Source organism: Acanthisitta chloris, unplaced genomic scaffold (genome assembly GCF_000695815.1).
Source record: "Acanthisitta chloris isolate BGI_N310 unplaced genomic scaffold, ASM69581v1 scaffold18762, whole genome shotgun sequence".
Classification (NCBI taxonomy): Eukaryota; Metazoa; Chordata; class Aves; order Passeriformes; family Acanthisittidae; genus Acanthisitta; species Acanthisitta chloris.
Genome location: NW_008662387.1, coordinates 669 through 19,796, shown reverse-complemented (window position 1 = coordinate 19,796; position 19,128 = coordinate 669). Strand labels below are relative to the sequence as shown.

The following is a 19,128-nucleotide window of genomic DNA, read 5'->3' as shown; positions in this document are numbered from 1 at the left end:
CTCTTTCCTCTATTTCCATTTCTCTTTGACGTTTCTTCTTCTCCAGTTCCTCCAGTTTCTTGACCCGTTCCTGGTACTCGCGCTGCTCCTGCTCGCGTTTCTCGCGCTCGATTCGCTCCTTCTCCTCACGCTCTGCCAGTTGGGAACACAAACACATCTTAGTACCAACCTCACTCCCACTACTTCACTGTGTCCACAGAAAGGTTACAAAATACAATCTTTCCCCTTTGACTCCTCATAAAAAAATAACAAAATCCAAGCATTTCACAGTGTGAGTTGAACTAACCATAGAACCTGTTTGCTGGAGTATCCTAACTCGGAGGCATTAGGAAAAGGAGCCCTGATATATCCATTAATGAGATGTCTTGAACAGCTAGCAAGAAAGGAAAGAAAAGTTCCAACACCCATATGTTAATTTGATGTATAGAGCACAAACCTGCCAGTTAAAATATTAGTAACTGCCTCAAGCATGGTAGAGAATCCTCCCTTAGAAAAGGTCAAAAAATACTCAGCTAGCAGTGTCAGAAACTTGGTACTCAGAACTGCTTTGGGCTTTGTTTGTTTTTTAAATACTGCACCATTAAGAACTCTCATACATAGTATCTCTATCCTCCAAGGGACAAACAGGACAGAAATTTACCTTCCAGGATGCCAATCCCCTCTTCTCTTCTAAAGCCCTGGAAGGGTTATCAGGGCTATCAGACAAAGCAGTTCACAAAGAAACGTGTGTGAGTCACTTCGAATTCTGGAGTCCTTGATCTGACACCAACATCCTCTCTTTTCTCTTTCAGATGTGCACAAACAAGTGTCCAGAACTCAAACAAAGAGCTAAAATCAAACACTCAATTTTTCCTTAGCCTCCCTTACCTTATACCTCCTCCTTCACTCATGTCTGGGAGAAGGAGAGGGCAGGAAGCATTCATTTGCTTTCATTTTCCCTTCTTGCTACAAAGCTTTACCTCCATCTCCGTGCAGCACAGGTAACATTCAGAGGGTGCATTAGGTGACATGTAAAGGTCAGTGCCTAACAGCAACAAACACACTCTGCCCCACTGACTGAAAGCTGAAAATACTTCCTCCAAAATCATGAAACAGGGAAAGCAGAAGTTAGCTGTGCTGCCATATGAAGGGGCCAAGGATGCAAAGGACAAAGCAATCATGTTCTTGATCATACCTTTAAGCAGCTGTTCTTCTCGTAACCTCTGCTCCTCCTCCTCCTTCTCCCTGTAGTAGGTGATGCGTCTCTCCTCTTTGCGCTGTTTCTTGCGCTCCTCCAGGCGATTCCTCCTCTCCTCTGCCAACCTCTCCTGGAACTGCTTCAGTTTATCCTGAAATGCACAGAACACACATGAGAACACAGAACTGCAATGACTAAGAGCTGGACAGTTACACAAAGTGATAAACAAAGCTGCAGAAACACAAACCAACTGCAACATATTAACTTTGCTCCACTGAAAGACAACTTACATTTCAGCCTCTTCTGCAACTGATTTGGTGTAAGAGAATATACTCCAACTTAGACAGACAACCACCAGGCACAATTTTAGTCCTTCACCTGTTTTTTTCAGGAACTGAATTACCTAAATAATAATTTGCCTGTCGCTAAAACACCTTAAATTACCTATATTGTTGCAAAGACTCATATGCAGTTACTAATTTACTTTAAACTAATACATCTTCTGTTTATTTTTGCAAAGCCAGTTCTGACTGCACCACAGCCAAACGGCCAAAGCTATAAACAGTCTCAGGAAATGCAAAATTTAAAAAATGTAGAGCCAGAAACAAAGGCACAGTTTCTTCCCTGACCTTGTGGTCTCATTTGGTTTTAAATTTTTGCAAACATAAAACATAAGTTGAACAACCAAATGCTTGGAATGTCAAAGGAATTTCCAGATTCAAACAAAGATTTTAAAAAAAAAAAAAAAAAAAAAGACAAGTATTTCCATCTATTTCTCAGCTTCGATATTATTGTCAGTATGATTCCATCACCACAGTAAGCCCAAGTACTTGTGCAGACACAGCTGTATGGCATCCAGTGATCTCTTACTAACAGCTGTACTGCAATAAATCACACATCTTTTATTTTCCATATAAGCTGTTCCAGAAATGGCCAAAAATTGTAAGTGATAATACCAGGAATGGGGGCAAGAGATTTCATTTTTAATAGTCAAAGCAGAAAATTAACAACTCTCTGTTTCTGAGCCATCTTAGATACTGATTTGTTTCTAGTTTTCATGAAGAGTCACTGAGTTTTTCTCACTTTAGGGGAACACTTTATTCCAGTGCCATATCTCACACACCTCATAAACTGTTCGCCGTGATGCTTTGAGCCTGGCTTCAAACAAATCTCTGTCCTCCAACATCCTTGAGAGTCTGTTCTTATGCTCAAGGGCCTTCTCACGTTCCAGCTGCAGGGTGGTGATCTAAAAATAGAAAATACACAAAGTATAACTTTACTAAATATTTGGATTCAATCTACCTCAACCACCAGAAAGAAAAATTATCTTCTCCTCTTTCACAGCTAAGGTAGACGACTAACACTTCATTCTTCTCTTCTTCCCTTGGATAGAGCTAGGGGTAAAAAAAGTGCAAACCCTATTTTTTATTCATTGCTAATGGATTTTATCATTTGAACAAAAAATTCTTACCCTTTCTTCTTCCTGTTGCTCCCACAGCTCCATGTCGTGCACCCTCTGTTCCTCATACGCAGTCTTGATCAAAGGAATCTCTTCCAAGCGCTTTGCCCGTTCAAAGTAGTCAATCTAAACAGAGAGAACACACCTTCAGCACGTCATAACACCAAGTCCAGACCTGGAAGACTCCCATCTTCAGCATCCCTCAAAGAAAACTCTGCTATCTGGAGACTTCTCCAAGATATCTGATATATTATGGCTATGTAACAACCACCACGCTGGAACACAAAGGTCCACCTAACCAAGAACCAGCCTCTACCACTAGCAACTCAGTGCACTCCTAGGCAAGGATGCAGGAACAGAGACAACACATACACAATACTCTCTCAGCATCATCCATTTCCAGCTCCCAGCACTTCTGTCTTGAAGGTTTTTTTAGTATTTTAGGCATCAGTGGATTTCTCCTCTTGTCCTTCGGAACTCAAGCTTTTCATACACAACAAAGTGCTTTGGAAAGAACTCCTGTGTGGCAGTGGCTCACAGCATGAAGATCACCTTCTACTGCCAAACAGTTCTCAACATGGCTCCTGCTGGCTTTGTTTGATGCTTCCTACTTCAGTATCCCTTGCAGTCAGTGCACTAACAACTACTCCACCACCAGCTGTCACAACAGGTACACTGACAGGCTGATACCACATCCACTGTCTAGAAATCCTTCAGACACAGGGGTACTACTTTACACACATTTTTCACACAGAAGCCAATCCTAGACACAAACAGATCAGAGTTGCAGGCAGTGCTCCAAATGCAGAAGAACCAAGTTCTTATTGCTGGCTAAGAATGTTAGGTTTGGAGTCCATCATTTAATATGCAAAGGTAAAGACTGAAGGATTTTTTTTTCCTACTTTTCCCTGAAGTATTTTATATCTACCTAAACAGACCATTCAAAGATTCCTACTTTTGTCCCACAGCTGCTAAGGGCTGAAGCCTTGAAGGGCTCTAGCAGTGGAGTTTTCTGTTTCAGTGAGGAGTAATACAGTTAATTAATTTAGTTTCTCCATAATGGCCTCAACTCCAAACATTTAATCTTCTCTGAACATTTTCCAATTACAAGTCTTCCCACCTAACACTCAGTTCACACACAGCTTAAGGGCCCTTTTTCAAATCAACCCCATTAATTAGAACAGATTTTTGCACTGAAACCAAAGACTCAATTGTTTATAACACATTTACCATTTTAGTTTCAAACGTTTCCAACACCAATATTTTATATATATCTATGTATCAATACAGGAGTTCACATTCCCTAAAGTACTGTCTGGACATGGTTTTGTGTTCTTCCTACTCTGTACCTTTTTCTCCTGGTTCTTCAGACGTTCCTGGAGTTCCTTCTTTTCTTTTTCCAGCTGTTCAACTTGTTTAGCCATAATAAAGTCAGGATCCAATTCTTCAAGATCCTACAACCAAGTAAAGTTAACAATACAAAATAAACCAAACATGTTTTCTGCTGCAAATTTGACTTGTTTATTTATTTAAGCTTCTCTGCAGTTTTCCCCTTAACTTTTAAACCAATGTGCTTCAGAAAGAGTCTCAGTTTCTTTTCCTTTTTCTGCCCTTCTGGCAAACTTTATATTTTATTTATAAGATGCTCTCTGAAGCATTTGATGTTAATTTTAAATAGAGACACAGTCCAGAGAATAAAAGATTGGATCTGAAGCTCTTATTTTGTATTTCAGATACTACATGAGCAAGAAGGGGGGGAAGAGAGGAACGAACAAACAAAAAAATCAACCAAACAAAAAAAACCCAAAACCAAAAAAACCCAAACCAACCAACCAAAAAACCCAGAAAAAATACTCCAAAAAGCCAAAACCAAAACCAAAAGCTGGAGTTTATTCTCCCAAGTAAAAATGCCCTATCCAAACCTAGAATTAAGGTTTACTTACAAACAGTCTGTCTCAAAAATGAGACAGTGTAAGACCAGCTACAGTATAAAACTAGTAAAACCCACAAAATCCAGGTAGCACACCAAAACCATAAGAAAACAACTTGACACTGCAATAATAAGTCATGTACCTCGATATCAATGTCTTTAAATGCTTTGGCTCCCAGTTCAGTCTTCTTAATCTGCTCCAAGCGCTCACGAACAGTCTTCTTCTTGATCTGCTCATGCTCCTGCAGGATCCTCTCCTTCTCCCTCTCCTTTGCCTCCTGGCGCAGCCTCTCCTCCTCGGCCTTCCGCACCTTTTGTAGCTCTGCTTCACGTTGTTCCAGCTCCTCCTTCTCACGCTGGATGTTGAGGCTCTCCAGGCGCTCCTTTCTCTCCTCTATGGTCTGACGACGTGCAAGGATGCGCTGATGCTCCTTCCTGGAGTTCTTCAGGAAGGCAGTGACTGCCAGCTGGTGCTGCTCTTCCTTCTCTTGCTGAATCGAAATTAAGAAAGCAATGACATATCAGCACCTCTTTAAAAAGGCTGAAAGCACAGCAAACACTTCTCAAAGCAAACTCCAAGTGAATTCTGTTCTCCAAACCAGCCAACTGTAAATGTGACTGTATGGGCAAATACAACGGCAATGGCAAATCTAATCACTCATCCAAGTGGCATCTAAGGTAGCATCAACTGCCTAGAACCATGTGCACATGGAGGAAGTTGTCTGTAGAAGACAATACTCTGCAACTCAGCTTAGGTACAACACTTCCACACTTTTCTGCCCGGAAATATTGCACACCCACATGTTACTGGTATTTCATCTCTAACTGAAAGGGGATTAGGGGTTAATTTTGTCTGTAAGCTCACCACCACACGTGCTTATTTCACCAAAGCCCCTTTGTTTTTAAAGCTGTTCTTTTCCAAACTCACTAACATAAAAGATCCTAACTGACCCAAATCACTACCTGTGAGATGACAGCAAAGATGAATCAACAATTTAGGTATAAACATTCTATATAGAAGTTTTAAGCACCTTATAAAAAGCACTTCACACCTAAACACTAGCATACAGACTAGTCTTTCAGCTGCCTTCTCACCCCTCCCCATGCTCCAGAGTGCACACACACAGCTCCTGCTGCACACGTGGAGGTGTAGCTGTGCCAGCTCAGGGAGTTGCCCATTTCCATCAGTCCAGCAAGCAGCAAAACACCACAGCCCAAGCAGCTCACAACACTCCCCCAGTCATGCTCATGAAATGTGAGCTAGCTCAGAGGTATTTTTAGTAATCTGTCACTTCTAGGGCATTCAACAAAACCCCTGAAATATCCATCCTTTGCTGCAGTTCTGCAAACACTTCAAGATAAGTGGAGGTGCCAGAAACACAGAAGTGAAAAGCTTTAGATGAATTTAACAATTCTGTGAATTTTAACAAACGTGACAGAAATTAGAATAAGCATCTGAAAAAAAGTGAAAAGCTTTAATCTGAGCAGTGAAGGGAAAAAGGATATCAACCTGTTCTGTAGCTTCTCTAACCACACAGATTCATAGTAACCTTGATACTGTTCTCCAACTTTACAAGATAATGACTAGCATTTATGTCTTATTCACCTAATTGTACTCATGTCAAGTGTAAGACTATTTGTCATTTCACATGAATGCACAGATAAGACATGTTTTTTTCTTTCAAAATACCAACCACTAATCAAATCTTTTTAAGGGAAAACCTACATGGAAATATTTTTATCTTAAACACTCTAAACCACCTAATATATGTTCAAGCTAATGTAAGTAATGAGCATTAGGTGTCATGGTATAGTTCTACCTCCTGTGTTTGTATCTCAACAATATGACTTGGCATTTCAACCTAACATGGAGATGTTGCTATCAGCCTTTTTTTCCTAAGGGAAAAAATATCTGATATATTTGCTATGAAATTTCTCATAAAGAAAAAAAAAAATAAATAAAAATCAAAATTACCACTGCTCTTGTAAGAGAAGTGAAGGCTTAACTTGCCCCAACCAAAGCAAGCTGGAAATCTGAGCCTGATTTACACTTTGCTGCTACAGGGCTCTGGAGAACCTGAAATGTGAGTCTGACCTTGAAGCCAATAGCCCCAGGGAGGAGGAGAGGGAGGGAGTGACAAGGACAGATCAGTTCTTGAGCTGTGGGATCTTTTGTTCGTGTTTTTAGACTCCACTACGAAGTTACATTCCAGGTTCTTCACAACAGCAGTTTCTCCAGGAACAATAAAGGAAGCAGTTCTTGGATTTTCAAAAATGCATGCAAAGTTGTAAACAAATCCTAGCTCTGCAGGCTCACCTGTTTGGTACATCCCAAACCTGACAAATGCAATCCTGGTAACTTAAACTCAGGCCCCTTGTGGACGTTTTGACTTGATCTTAGTTACGACAAAACACTTAACTCTAGCACAGTGCATTTAAGAGTGACTTCTTCCTTACAGGCACAAATAACTGACTACCACTAGGCTGGAAAAAAAAAAAAGTAAAAGGTACATCTAATCTGAGAAAACACATTCACTAAAATATAAGCTTTGGTATGAAGTATTGAGTTATTAGCTTACATTTCTACTTAACCCACAAATATATAAATGCAGCCCATCATTGTGCCAAATCAGCTCAGAGATCAATACCACAATGCTCTGAAAAACAGAGCAACACACTTCTGAAAATAAATGTACAAAAGCACCTATCACTACCTACTCACAACCTTGTAATGTCATGTTAACTTAATCATCACAGAGCTCACTGCCTTCCCTGGGCCAAGGAAAGGCAAACCAAGGAACTCCCTCAAGCATGATCTCACAACTTCCAGATGAGCTTACCTTGCTAATCCAGAAAATTTAGATCTATCAGAACAGGTGAGGATGTGACAGATGCAGAAGAACAGTTTGTCACTAATAAATGCATTAATGCCACAAAACTTTGTATATATTAACACCTAAAGGACCAACTGTTTGTTCTGAAAGGAGTGGACAGCAGAACCACATTGTTCACCACTGCACAGAGAGCAGATTCCTGGAAGGAGCAGCTGATCAGACAAGCAAAAAATTAACAAAAGGTTGGATAAGGGCAACAGGTGAACATCACACAATGCACACAGGAGAAATGTCAGAATGTCAACATTTTCATAAGACTATAAATGACTTACCATTAAGTGAGGAGGCTTAATGACTGCAAGAGCCTTAGCCAGAGCTGAAGACATAGCAGTCAGTTGGTTTCTAATTTGCTCAGAAGGCATGCTTTGGAGCTGAGGGCCCAGTGGGGCATCTTCTCTAGTACAGTAATTCAAATCTGAACCAAAACTCAGTGTCCTGGTAGTGTGATCAAGGCGAACCTTGGCAAAAAGAATAAAAAGGATTGTATTATTTATTGAACAATTTCTCTGTTGTTCTGCCTATGACCAACAGGAGTCAACAGAAGCTCTGAGCAGAAATGACTTTCTATGATTCTATGAAATGATCACTGCAAGGCAAACCATTCTTGCCTTCCTCCACATTAGCAATATGCAAAATGAGAATCCTAACTTCAGTGCATCCAAAAGATAAACTCAACCTGTGTCTTAAGCTAATTGAAACAAATCAGCTTCATCTAAAAACCTAAATGGCTGACTACTAAGCAATCTCCACTTAAAACTACTTGCACCTCGTCACCAGCTTGAAATATCATTACAGGCTGTTCTTTCAATAGGGATAACTTTACCAACAATGCTACCTTCAGCAGCAGCTGAGACACCTCAGACATTAGTGCACAGCTCAGACTGGTGTTTCACTTCAGTCACTTGGTGAGACACAAGCCAATGTCAGTAACTGCTGGCTCTTCAATCTTGCACAACTAATCCAACAGAGTCATCAATTCACACCCCTGATTGTCAGACTTGCTTCAGGATATGCTGGACTAAATGCCTGGAGCTCACAGGACAAGTTTCAGCAGATTTTATTTCTGGTTCTACTGGACTTATATAAATGGCTGTTGACCTAAATCAAAAATAAACACCAGAATGCAAATAATCTTCAGTTCTTAGGGTATTGTCACATGCACCTTTTACTCTAGCTGAAACTATCTATCAGAATCAATTCTCTTCCTTGGGTTAGATGTCAACCAGTTCATTTTCATGCCATGTAATGCAGATGAATCCATACATCACCTCACACAAGTCTTTTTACAGCACTTACCTGCAAGTCACAATGCCTGGCTGCATCAACAATACAGCGCTCCAGCTGGAAAGCATCAACAAAGGGAACCAGGGTACACAGACGAGCAAACTCAATGCTCTGATAAATCTGGGCCACCTAAGTGTGAAAAGAAACATGAAGTCTTTTTCATCATTAAAAATATATCAGAAAGAAAAGGTGTTGTACAGGCCTTAAAGTGAACTTACTAAATTGTCAACAAATGAATGTATACAGAACAATACAACTGGAAATACTAACCCAGATTTTATGTTTGTACTGTATTCAAGATTAAATGCCATTCCTGAATAGTTGCTTTGTATGAAGGAGACTGGCAGCAGTAACTACATACACAGCTATGCTGCTAATTAGCCTTCAACTATTTCTTTAGCACACCAGAAATAACACTGCTCAGCACTTGCACCGAAAGCAGGTCAATGAAATGTGCATTTTATCAAACACTTAAGACACACACAAAAAAAGAAGAAGAAACCAAAACCCAAAGCAAAATACTCCCTAGACCTTACTCCAAGGAGAAGTTTTAAGAAACGTGATGCATAATGAAGAAAACCTAGACAGGAGATTTCAACACTATCAAGTACAGCTGTACCTAGACACATAAACTGAAGGTATGGTCTTCTATTGATGGGGAAAAAAATTACTTCAGCATGAAAGGTTTCAAGTTAATCTTCTTCCAAAGCATTTTCTGGCTTATGCATACTTATGCACACACATTTTCTTTGTTCATACCTGCTGCAAAAGGCGAAGAATGGTATTGTTTTGCAGGTGAGGAACATACAGCTGCAGTTCAGGTTCCTTCTCAGCTTGGTCTTTCACCCAGTTGAGAACCTATCAAAAGTCTGAAAAGTTACTCCATCTGCATCAACCCATACACATTAAAGCAAAAATCCCTCTGGTTTCTAGCTCATGAAACAGCAGCACTTCTGCCCAGATGCTGCACTGCTTTACTGAAGTGCATTCTCTGCACTTGGATTTATAATGGATAGCTAACAGTTCTCGTATGAGGGCGACTGACAGTACTGGCAACATTTACCACACTGCTAATTTACCCTCAGGATCTTCTGAGCGCCTCAAATATCTTTGTTCTTACTATCAAAGAAAAAGAACATGATGCGCTTCATCAATTGCAGAATTTCCACTAACCTAATCAACAGCTCTCCCATTATTCTACCTCCCAATACTCTGCATATGTAGATGTCATCATAATGGAATTTGACCAAATCAAGCTTACTATTGAATAATCTGGCAGTAGAAAAAGCTAGTTGATATTTACCACAAATCAATACACAAATCACAGACTATTAGCCAAGAACAACTACTACAAAACCTACCTTGCTGACTCGGCCACTTAACTTGAGTGGGTGAAAGTCTACTTCAAGCCAATTGTAAAGTTCTTTCACTTCTGGCACAACATATTGTACTACGTTGAACCTGACCTACAGTCAACAACAAAAAAAATTCCAATTATCTCAAAATAAATACAGTATTAACCAATAGTTATGCTTTCAGGATTTCATATTCAAGAAAGTAAACAGGCACCACATTATGTTTTAATATAGAGTACTTATTTTTCATTGCAACGATAATTGCAGTGACAGTAACTCTACATTACACCAATTAAATGTACTTAAAAAGGGAAAATTAGACAAAAAAAACATAAAAACAATGTAAATAGACTGGAGTACCATCCTCAAGGTAGCCATTTCTAGCACACAAGGCCTACGAAACAAATGTAGACCCACATCCAAACTAAAACCACACATCTCTGTTCATGCTTGATTTTCTGAAGCCTTAAATGGTGGTTTTGAGGCAAACTGGAGAGGTATTGGAAGAAGAACTAACTCAAATTGTAAAATGAACTTTGAATCTAAGTTTCAGACACGTGTGAGAATGACTGCAAGAAATTCAAACATTTTCTGAAAACACCTATAAATGTCTAACTTGTTTAGGAACATCTGGGGTGGTCTGAGGATAGGTAAATTTAGCCTCCCTTCAAACTAAGCACAAGAAGTTTTCATAATCACTTAGATCTGTATGGTCTGCCATTTGACACCTGACCTGTGTTTGTCCAAAATACATTTAAAACAGAAAAATAAACACTGTTTATTCAGTTAATTATATGCCTTAGAGTAGGAAAAAAAACCCCAAAGTCCCAGTTCATCACAACCCTTGAGTTTCAAAGCAACGTTTGCTGCCTGAGTGCCATAAAGGACAATATTGCATCTGACTCTTTGGTGCACACAACCATTCGCTGTCACAGCCCTGGTGACTCTGCCATTTTAACACCACAGCCTAAGTCACACAATTAGCCATGTACCTACCATATCATTAATGAGACTGGCACGTGTAGGTGGGGCCTGCAGACCCAGGAGGGTTGCCAGGCGCCGCTGTTTCTCCACGATGATGCCATCCATGTCCAGGAGACGAGCAATATCCGTTCTCTCAGGAGTTATAGGAATTGACAGAGTGGCCAACAGGACTCGAGTAGACATCCTGTGAATAAAGCAGAAGCACAACAGATGAAGTGCAAGAGAACACTATTTAATTCTTGTTCACATATGTGCCAAATCAAGAGGAATGAGCAGCACTCGTGATGCGAAGTTGTAAAAATACCATCACTTAACAGAGAAGATTCCAGAAGAGTACAGAGTGAAGTGTTCCTCGGGAACAGGGGAAAGCGTTTGGCAACTTCTTTTCATTACTTACATATCTGTGTGTCTATGTGCATATGTATATAAAGAAGTGATCAAGAAATTTCAGCTGCCTCTGAAAGTATCAAATGCTTTAAAATGAACAGCAGAAAGCAGCACCTTTAAGAACTTTTTCCAGCTGCAAATCCACACCAGCCATTCTGAATGCACTGACTTTTAACATCTACTAGGCAAACCAGATGTGCTTTTTGATGTAACAAAACAAAGGGCATTAAATACTCAAATTCTGGTCTTAGCACCCAAGTGAATAGGAATATAAGGATTTTCAATGAGTAGTTATGACCACCAGATTGTGATTCTTTAAAGGCTCAAACATGCACTTCAGAAGTTAGAGCAGTCAATGACTCTGCATGACTCAAAAGCCTTGCCAGTATCATCCCTGTTACCAAAAAATTAAAGGCCCTTTGGCTGTACAGACTTTTATATAATTAGGGAAAGTTTAGAGTAGTTACCATGAAATCTTGTGAAGTAAATACCACTCAGAAGAGAAAAAGGAAGCACAAAACCAGATACTTATTAACTTGCTTAGCTTCTCAGTCAGTGAGAGAAGGAAGCTTAATATGGTGATCCTGATGTTCACATTACTTACACTGTAGCTTTGTAAACATCCTTCTTGCTCTAGATTTCTTTTGAGGCAATTAGTACTGACCAATTTATGCAGAGCTGCTCATAGCCACACATGTCATCTGCTTCTTCTGGGGTGCAATTTAGTTTATTTTTGAACCTATGGGGTTAAAAATAGAATCTAAGATCACATTAAGTATCTTTCCCCACCTCTGCATCTCCTCTTGTGTGAGATTCTTTCGCATTTCTCGTGACAAGTGATAAAGTCGGTGAAGTGTGGATGCATGAAAAAGAGCATTTCCTGATTTCCAGAAGACAGTTGAAACTTTGTGATAGTAATTTGCCATCAGTTGTGGTTTGGGAGGTTTCTTAGACAGTGCAAATAGTCCGTGAATATCTTCCACTGCTTTGAAAGCTTCCTAAAACCAGAAAGAAAACAAAAAACCCACTATTTTTAGGAAGTTTTTTCAATACTCAAAAAGGGAAAGATGTAAATTCATTAAAAGCTGTAAGACTATAAAATATTTAATACTGGTGAAAGCTGTGATCTTGAGTCTTGTAAGCTACACGAAATGAAACATTTCTTTCCTGTGAAAGAAATTACTTGGACATACTGCAACTCCATTAACTACCTGCTTAGCAATTAGTGTTTAATGATTACTATGTGTAATTTTTTGAAAACTTGTTTCTTTCAGATTTTCAAGTTACAAACCAAGGGCGAAAAAACCCTCAAAAATGCAATAACAAAAGTTCTACTATTTTATTACTATACCAATTCTACTCTTTACTGGTTTTACCATTTTTCATAAAAATAGTTTGTGTGATCAAAAATGGGCACAGTTTGCCTAAAAATACAAGTAATCTTGGGAATCATAGTATGGTAAGGGGTTGGAATGAACCTTAGAGATCAACCCCCTGCCCTGGGCAGGGACATCTCCCACCAGAGCAGGTTCCTCAAGGCTTTATCCAACCTGGCTGTGAACACTGCCAGGGTTGGGGCAGCCACAGCTTCCCCAGGCAGCCTGTGCCAGTGTCTCACCACCCTCACAATAAAAAACTTCTTCCTAAAATCAAATCTAAATTTCCTTGTCCTACTACTACAGTTCCTGTAGGAAATGCCTTACATGTAATTACTTACATACCTAGAACAGAAACAACACAACAGAAAACATTCTCCAAATTCACAAACTCAGAAAATAACAACCTTGACTTTTTAAGGAATTTGACATTAGAACTGTTGGCAGAGGTGAAGTGGTGAAGGTGTCATCATCGGGTCCTCCCGTTCACAACTCAGTGACTTCAGCTACTTTATCATTTACTACTTCCTGCAGCAGGTTAGTTTGAAATGCTGTGCAAGAACATCAGACTAAGTATTCAATATGCAGGTAGTACCACATTCTAGATATTAAATATTCTTCAACTATTACCCTTTCTTTACCTTGATGCTTATACCCTGAAACATGAACCATGTGAACAGACTGTGAAAGGCTGCAGACTAGAGTGTGCCTGGAGGAGCCCTGAGCATACCTGCCACAGCTCCATGCTGATAGCACTGTCCAGCTGCACCAGCCTGGTCTCCAGGTGCATGGACTGGCTGTCAGGATTGTTGAGGTTGATGGCTGTGCTTTGGTTGTGGTGCCGCTGGATCTGCCCCAGGTGCATGCGCAGGTTGTCGCAGAGCTTGCGGAACTCAGCTTTGCGCGTGTACTGCAGGCAGAACTTGAAAGCTGCAAACATGAACAACAGACATGGCCAGTGTTCACCCATGGTGACTTCATAGGAGCTCTACATGGGATTCAGGATGTCAATCAGTACACTTTAAGACCCTCCATTTACAGATGAGAGATACCAAACATGGTACAATCTGTCACACACAATGAACAAGTGACAACTCAGAGCATTTCCATCTTGACCTCAAAACATGAAGATGTTTCTACATAATGAAGTTAATGAGCAAAGTGAGTGGTTTGAATCTCTTTGAAAATGTTCTAATTTATGCACTCGCTCTAGCTTATATTTTGAACTAAGAGTAAATAGAATCCTGTGCATGGCATGAATTCAAGTTTTGGCTTTTCAAAACGTGGGAAAAAATTCTCCACTCATCTATCTAAATATGGTAAAGTTAAATGAAGCTTCCAAACCAAAAAAAAAAAAAAAAAAGCCTTTGTTCCCATAGTTCCTCTCAAAAATCAGTTTTTGGTTTGTCACTGTCAGTCTGAAAATTCCAAAGTATCTCTATCAGAAACAGGCACAAAAGGAAGCCCTGCCACTGCAGCACAAAGACTTAAATACACTGAAGCATCTGGAACTCTTCTGACAGTCATCTTTCCTAATGTACCTGGACAATGTTGATCCAGAATAGAAAACCCTTGTTCTGGCTCCTGGAGATAAGCATAACACAGTACAGCACAGGCAGAGGAATGAGGCTGATAAGCAGGGATGGATTGTAGGGGGTGGATCCAGACCACCAAAGACCCCCAAAGCTCTCTGGCCCACTTCCAGAAAGGTCCAGAAGAATGGACTGTGCATGAATATTGATTTGCATAGAACACAAGAAACTTATCTCCAGGGTGGGGAAAGCTTATCTATAAAAAGTTCCCCACATGACACTTGGGTATGTGTGTGCTCAAGCCCCTGGACAGCTGATCAACGCTGGAGCCAGGCCTGGTGACTTACCCCTTTCTTTCTCTCTCCCCTTCTTTAATTCATCTCTGTCTTCCCTTTCACCCTACTCCTTCAGCAAAACCCACTGTCATGTGCTCATACTGGGAGATCAGGGACTAACATACCAATTTCCATGCCAGGTGTGTAATTTGCTAATAAAACTGTGTAAACTTTTGCAGACCTCTGACTTCTGTTGGTCCTTTGGCCCATGAACACCTGTAAATCTTGGCTGCTTCCTTTCCCTGAGGGTGGGACTTCATATCATTACACTTTGAAGTTCCCACCTGTCAGACCTACCTTGCTGTGCAATGTCATGGTACAGACGCTCCACTCGAGAATTATTTCGGAGAAGATCCAAACACTGTCTGTAGGATTCCCACAGAAATTTAACCCAGGGTGTCAAAAGCAATCGGTCAGTACGATCCTGAGTGTCTTCTCCACTTACAGCACTCAAAAGGACACTACAGTCAGGGCAGGAAGGTAAGGAAAGAGGGAAAAAAAGGAAAGTGGCTTATTCTCTACAATTCTCATCAAGTTCTGTGAATAACTGTTCCTGCTTTTAAGTTCCAAACTTTGGCCCCTGCGTATATGACTGACACATCCAAGCTCCAGAGGTAAGAGACATCAGGAGCTCTTGTATCCTCATGAGTAAGCCAAAGGAAACTAATCCCAGGATTTTCACCTTCTCTCTTCTACGAGGGAGCACTGGATCTCTGTTAGAGTCAAGTATCACTGGCAATGCACTCTCCTACTTGCTGGAATTTCCCTTTTAATCACTAGCAATGCTACCAGAGTTCACTTCTTGCTGAGATGGGACAGAGCAGCACTGTGTGCCTTGCGATCCACAGACACTGAAAACTACAGTACTGACATCAGAGTATCAAATCCTTTAAAAACTATGACATGAAAGAGATGCTTAAAGATATCAGCAGTGAGATATCATAATCTTGCATTTAGTGGCCATAACTTCATTCCCTCTGGAGGTTATCATATACAGGACTTACACTGGTCTAATATAATTAAGAGCATTTATACATCAACTGGCAATGAGCAGCTTTTGATAAACTCTCCAATATCACTACAGTGACCCAACTCCCAGAACCACTCCCACTGCACCTACACTTTCTACTCTTTACTCCTTACTTTCTTTACTTTTCTTTACTCAGCATTTTGTTCAATGCAAAATTCCTACCTTTTATCCTACCCTTACAACCCCTAGAACACCACCAGTATTCCATATCAAATCCACCACATTAATATCTTCAGCTTTGTCAACTGCCAACACCCTTCATTAAAATAAGGACACTTTCTACATTGCCACATGCTCCTACCTTTCTGGAGTCTGAATGTTATCCAAGTCTTCTATGTCCAGCACCATCTGCTGGGATTCTTCCTTAGCTGCTTCGGTTTTTTCTTCGGCTAATTTTAGATAGGCTCTAACAACATCCTCCAAAGATTTGATGTTAACCTACAAAAAAAAAAACCAGGAAGATGTTTCCACCCACAACAGGCAGCAAATATTGAAAATGTAAATGCTCCAAACCCAAGAACATCTAAAAGGCAGATTAATTCTAACCCAAGAGGAAATAGTTACTTTTAGATTGTATCAGCTGGCATATAACCATGCTTCCTATAAATAAGTTAAAAAACAATCAAAAGGCATTACCTGCTGGCAAATATTCTTGTACTGGTACAGTCCTTCCTTTGCCAGGTGACTCTTGCGGAGATCCACACAGAGCTCCAGGTACTTGAGCATAATTGGCTCGTGGATCTTCTGCCATGTTCTGTGTTTCTTACTTTTCATAACATCATAGAGAACATCGAGGGCAGGCTGCTTTTTGCCAACCTCAAGGAATTCTGAAAGGAAAATCCCAATTAGCAAAAGATTTGCACACCAGAAGACGCATGTTTCAGGCTTAACACACGGAACTTTGGGCATTTAATCAACTCCAGCTAAAGTTCATCGATGGTTTGATTTCAGTGGCCACAGCAAAAACATTGGCAGATGTCACTGAAGTCCTTCAATGGCATAACTGGCAATGCTGACCTCTCTCCATGAGGAGAGATGTCTCTCTATCCATCCAGGCATGACTGAGCACTTCATATAAATTAATAAAATACACACATCCTGTTTTAACCTGAGTTTCATCAGGGACAATGGATACAAACCAGCAGGCTTTGGGTACTGTCCCTACCAATGGCATTTGTGCTGAATCTAACCCAAAGTCCTGCTCAGGGAGGGAGGGAGTTTAAAAATTTTTTTTAGCTCAGAGTGGCCTAGTGATTGAGTTTGATATAAATGACACCAAAAGCTGCTGCAGTTCAGTTGAAGGGTGAGACACTCTTTAAACCAGCATTGCTGCTGATTCCAGTGCCCCATTCATTCATCCCTAAGCAGCTGCTGTTACTAACAAGATCTCTCAGTATCACAGCAACTCCCACACATTCTGCTTAGTACAATGAGCAAACACCAAAGCAGCAACCACACACAGACCCTTACACTGAACTCACTCTCCACTGCAGCAAAGCAGGAGAGCTGAACTCTGAGAATGGGAAGCAAACAGGTTTAAAAGATAAAGGGAAGTACAGCTAGAAGGAAATTCTTAAAGGCTGAGGAGTGGAGTCAGTACTTCCATGGAGTGCTTTGGAAATCACCACATTCCTAAAGAAATGAGGCCTGCTCACGGTGCTCAGACATTAGACAGAGCTTCCAAGTTTTGGAATCTCAAAATTGAAGTTAAATGTGGCCAAAAAATGTAGTTTGAAAGCAGCAGTGTGGTTTTAATTTAAGAACCACAAGGGCATGTGTACGTGGGACTCAGTGTATGTAAATAATGAGCTGCATAATATGAGGAAGTTCCTTTCCAGAAAAGCACCGTGATACCTTTGAAGATAATTAGGGTTACGGTGTGACAGCATCCAGCAGTATTTTGTGCTCACCGAGGGAACTTCTATAAAGCTATCCTCCATCCCACAGCTTACACTGCTATTCTACCTCAGCGCTGCTTTGGAGACAATTACTGCTCAGCTTTACATTTAATTTATGAAAATAAACTTGAAAGGCTAGTTTAATCTTGCAACTAATGTCAGGGCATCCCAACGGCAGCTTTCAGCAGTCCATAACCAACTGGACAAAGCACAAAATTAATACAGATTGTTTTGAACTTTTAATTAACTCTGGCCTAGCAGGTTCTTACCAGTAAGTGACTAATTAAGGCTAATTTAAGAGACACTTTAGTAGAAGCACAAAGTGAACTTGAAGACTCAAACACAGCACACATCACCTGCCTTGCAGCAGGAACTGTGAGTTATGGAAACTCACATCTGTAACAGACAAACTGTAAAGCTTAACCTGGCAATAGCTGTTAAGAGTTACATCTTTATTTTTTTTTCTATTATACCACTTAAAACCCCAACTCGTATCCAAAACAGCAACTGAAGCTGTGAGTGGCCAAGAACTAGATGATGCACATCAACAACTCACCTACTGCTAAGCCCAAATCCCAAATTAAGCTCAGTTTTTAATCCAACACATGTCATTACAGTAGGTGACAGAGATGTCATGTGCTTTACAGTATCTCTATCACACAGCAAGCTCAGTATCAGCAACAATAAAACACCTCCCGAAGTTGCATTATACCCTTGGCCACAAAGCAATGTAGGTATTAAGAATAGCTGAGGGATGGCCTTGACCTACATTAATCATTTATAAGGAAAAAGCAGCCTTTCTCACATATCTGTACGTACTTACAATCATTGAAACTCTTCTTATTTCCAAACATCACCTGTGTATGTTGAAGTCACCGAGAACATGAAGCATAAAGTGCTACTCATGCTCAGGTATAAAACACACACTGAAACTCTGCAAACTGCACTGAATGTTCCAGTTTGAAATGTCAATTTAACAATAAACTGCTTCCTGCAACTCACGATCTGCCTCAGGTGTGACTTTATTGTGCTTGGCCATGGTGAGATTGAGCCCCTGCAGTTCACAAGACTTGAACACTGCTTGTCATGTTTTCCACTCAGTTCACTGGAGCTCATGGCTGGAAGTGTCTGCCTGGAGAACACTCCCTCCAGCTCCCACCCTTCAGCTCAACTTTCCTCCTCCAGCTCATCAGAACTGAGTAGACTTACAGCAGCATGACATATCTGAATTTTTATACCAGGAAAGCAACAGTAAGATGTTTTACAGTCACTATTCCAGAAAAATGATTTGTGCACCAAGTACAACTCACTCTACCCAAGAATTATGCAGTTTAATTAAAATTTATATGCTATGGCACCTGCATCTCTTCCAATTAAAGGGCTGGTAGAACTTCACCCTTGATGGCTGATGAAGCCAATTTTACCTTTCACCTTTTTTACCTTTGTGGGGAAGACTTTTACAATGAATTTTAGATTAGAAATCTCAA

General features: G+C 40.4%; 1 protein-coding gene across 1 annotated transcript in view; it reads right to left on the bottom strand.

Moving 5' to 3' along the window:
* Nucleotides 1–18,680, bottom strand: part of EIF3A (eukaryotic translation initiation factor 3, subunit A) — a gene marked incomplete at its 3' end in the record, with an annotated part of 20,830 nt that extends 2,150 nt beyond the window's left edge. The window contains exons 1-17 of the mRNA XM_009070585.1: nucleotides 18,644–18,680; nucleotides 16,380–16,570; nucleotides 16,045–16,181; nucleotides 15,011–15,174; nucleotides 13,577–13,776; nucleotides 12,260–12,468; nucleotides 11,096–11,267; nucleotides 10,106–10,210; nucleotides 9,504–9,602; nucleotides 8,757–8,873; nucleotides 7,733–7,918; nucleotides 4,710–5,057; nucleotides 3,986–4,090; nucleotides 2,649–2,762; nucleotides 2,301–2,423; nucleotides 1,175–1,328; nucleotides 1–132 (exon numbers count right to left, since the gene is read on the bottom strand). The exon at nucleotides 1–132 is cut by the window's left edge and continues 27 nt beyond it. Coding sequence (XP_009068833.1) covers nucleotides 1–132; nucleotides 1,175–1,328; nucleotides 2,301–2,423; nucleotides 2,649–2,762; nucleotides 3,986–4,090; nucleotides 4,710–5,057; nucleotides 7,733–7,918; nucleotides 8,757–8,873; nucleotides 9,504–9,602; nucleotides 10,106–10,210; nucleotides 11,096–11,267; nucleotides 12,260–12,468; nucleotides 13,577–13,776; nucleotides 15,011–15,174; nucleotides 16,045–16,181; nucleotides 16,380–16,570; nucleotides 18,644–18,680 — 2,593 coding nt within the window. The remainder of the gene's footprint in view (nucleotides 133–1,174; nucleotides 1,329–2,300; nucleotides 2,424–2,648; nucleotides 2,763–3,985; nucleotides 4,091–4,709; nucleotides 5,058–7,732; nucleotides 7,919–8,756; nucleotides 8,874–9,503; nucleotides 9,603–10,105; nucleotides 10,211–11,095; nucleotides 11,268–12,259; nucleotides 12,469–13,576; nucleotides 13,777–15,010; nucleotides 15,175–16,044; nucleotides 16,182–16,379; nucleotides 16,571–18,643) is intronic.
* Nucleotides 18,681–19,128: the final 448 nt, after the last annotated feature.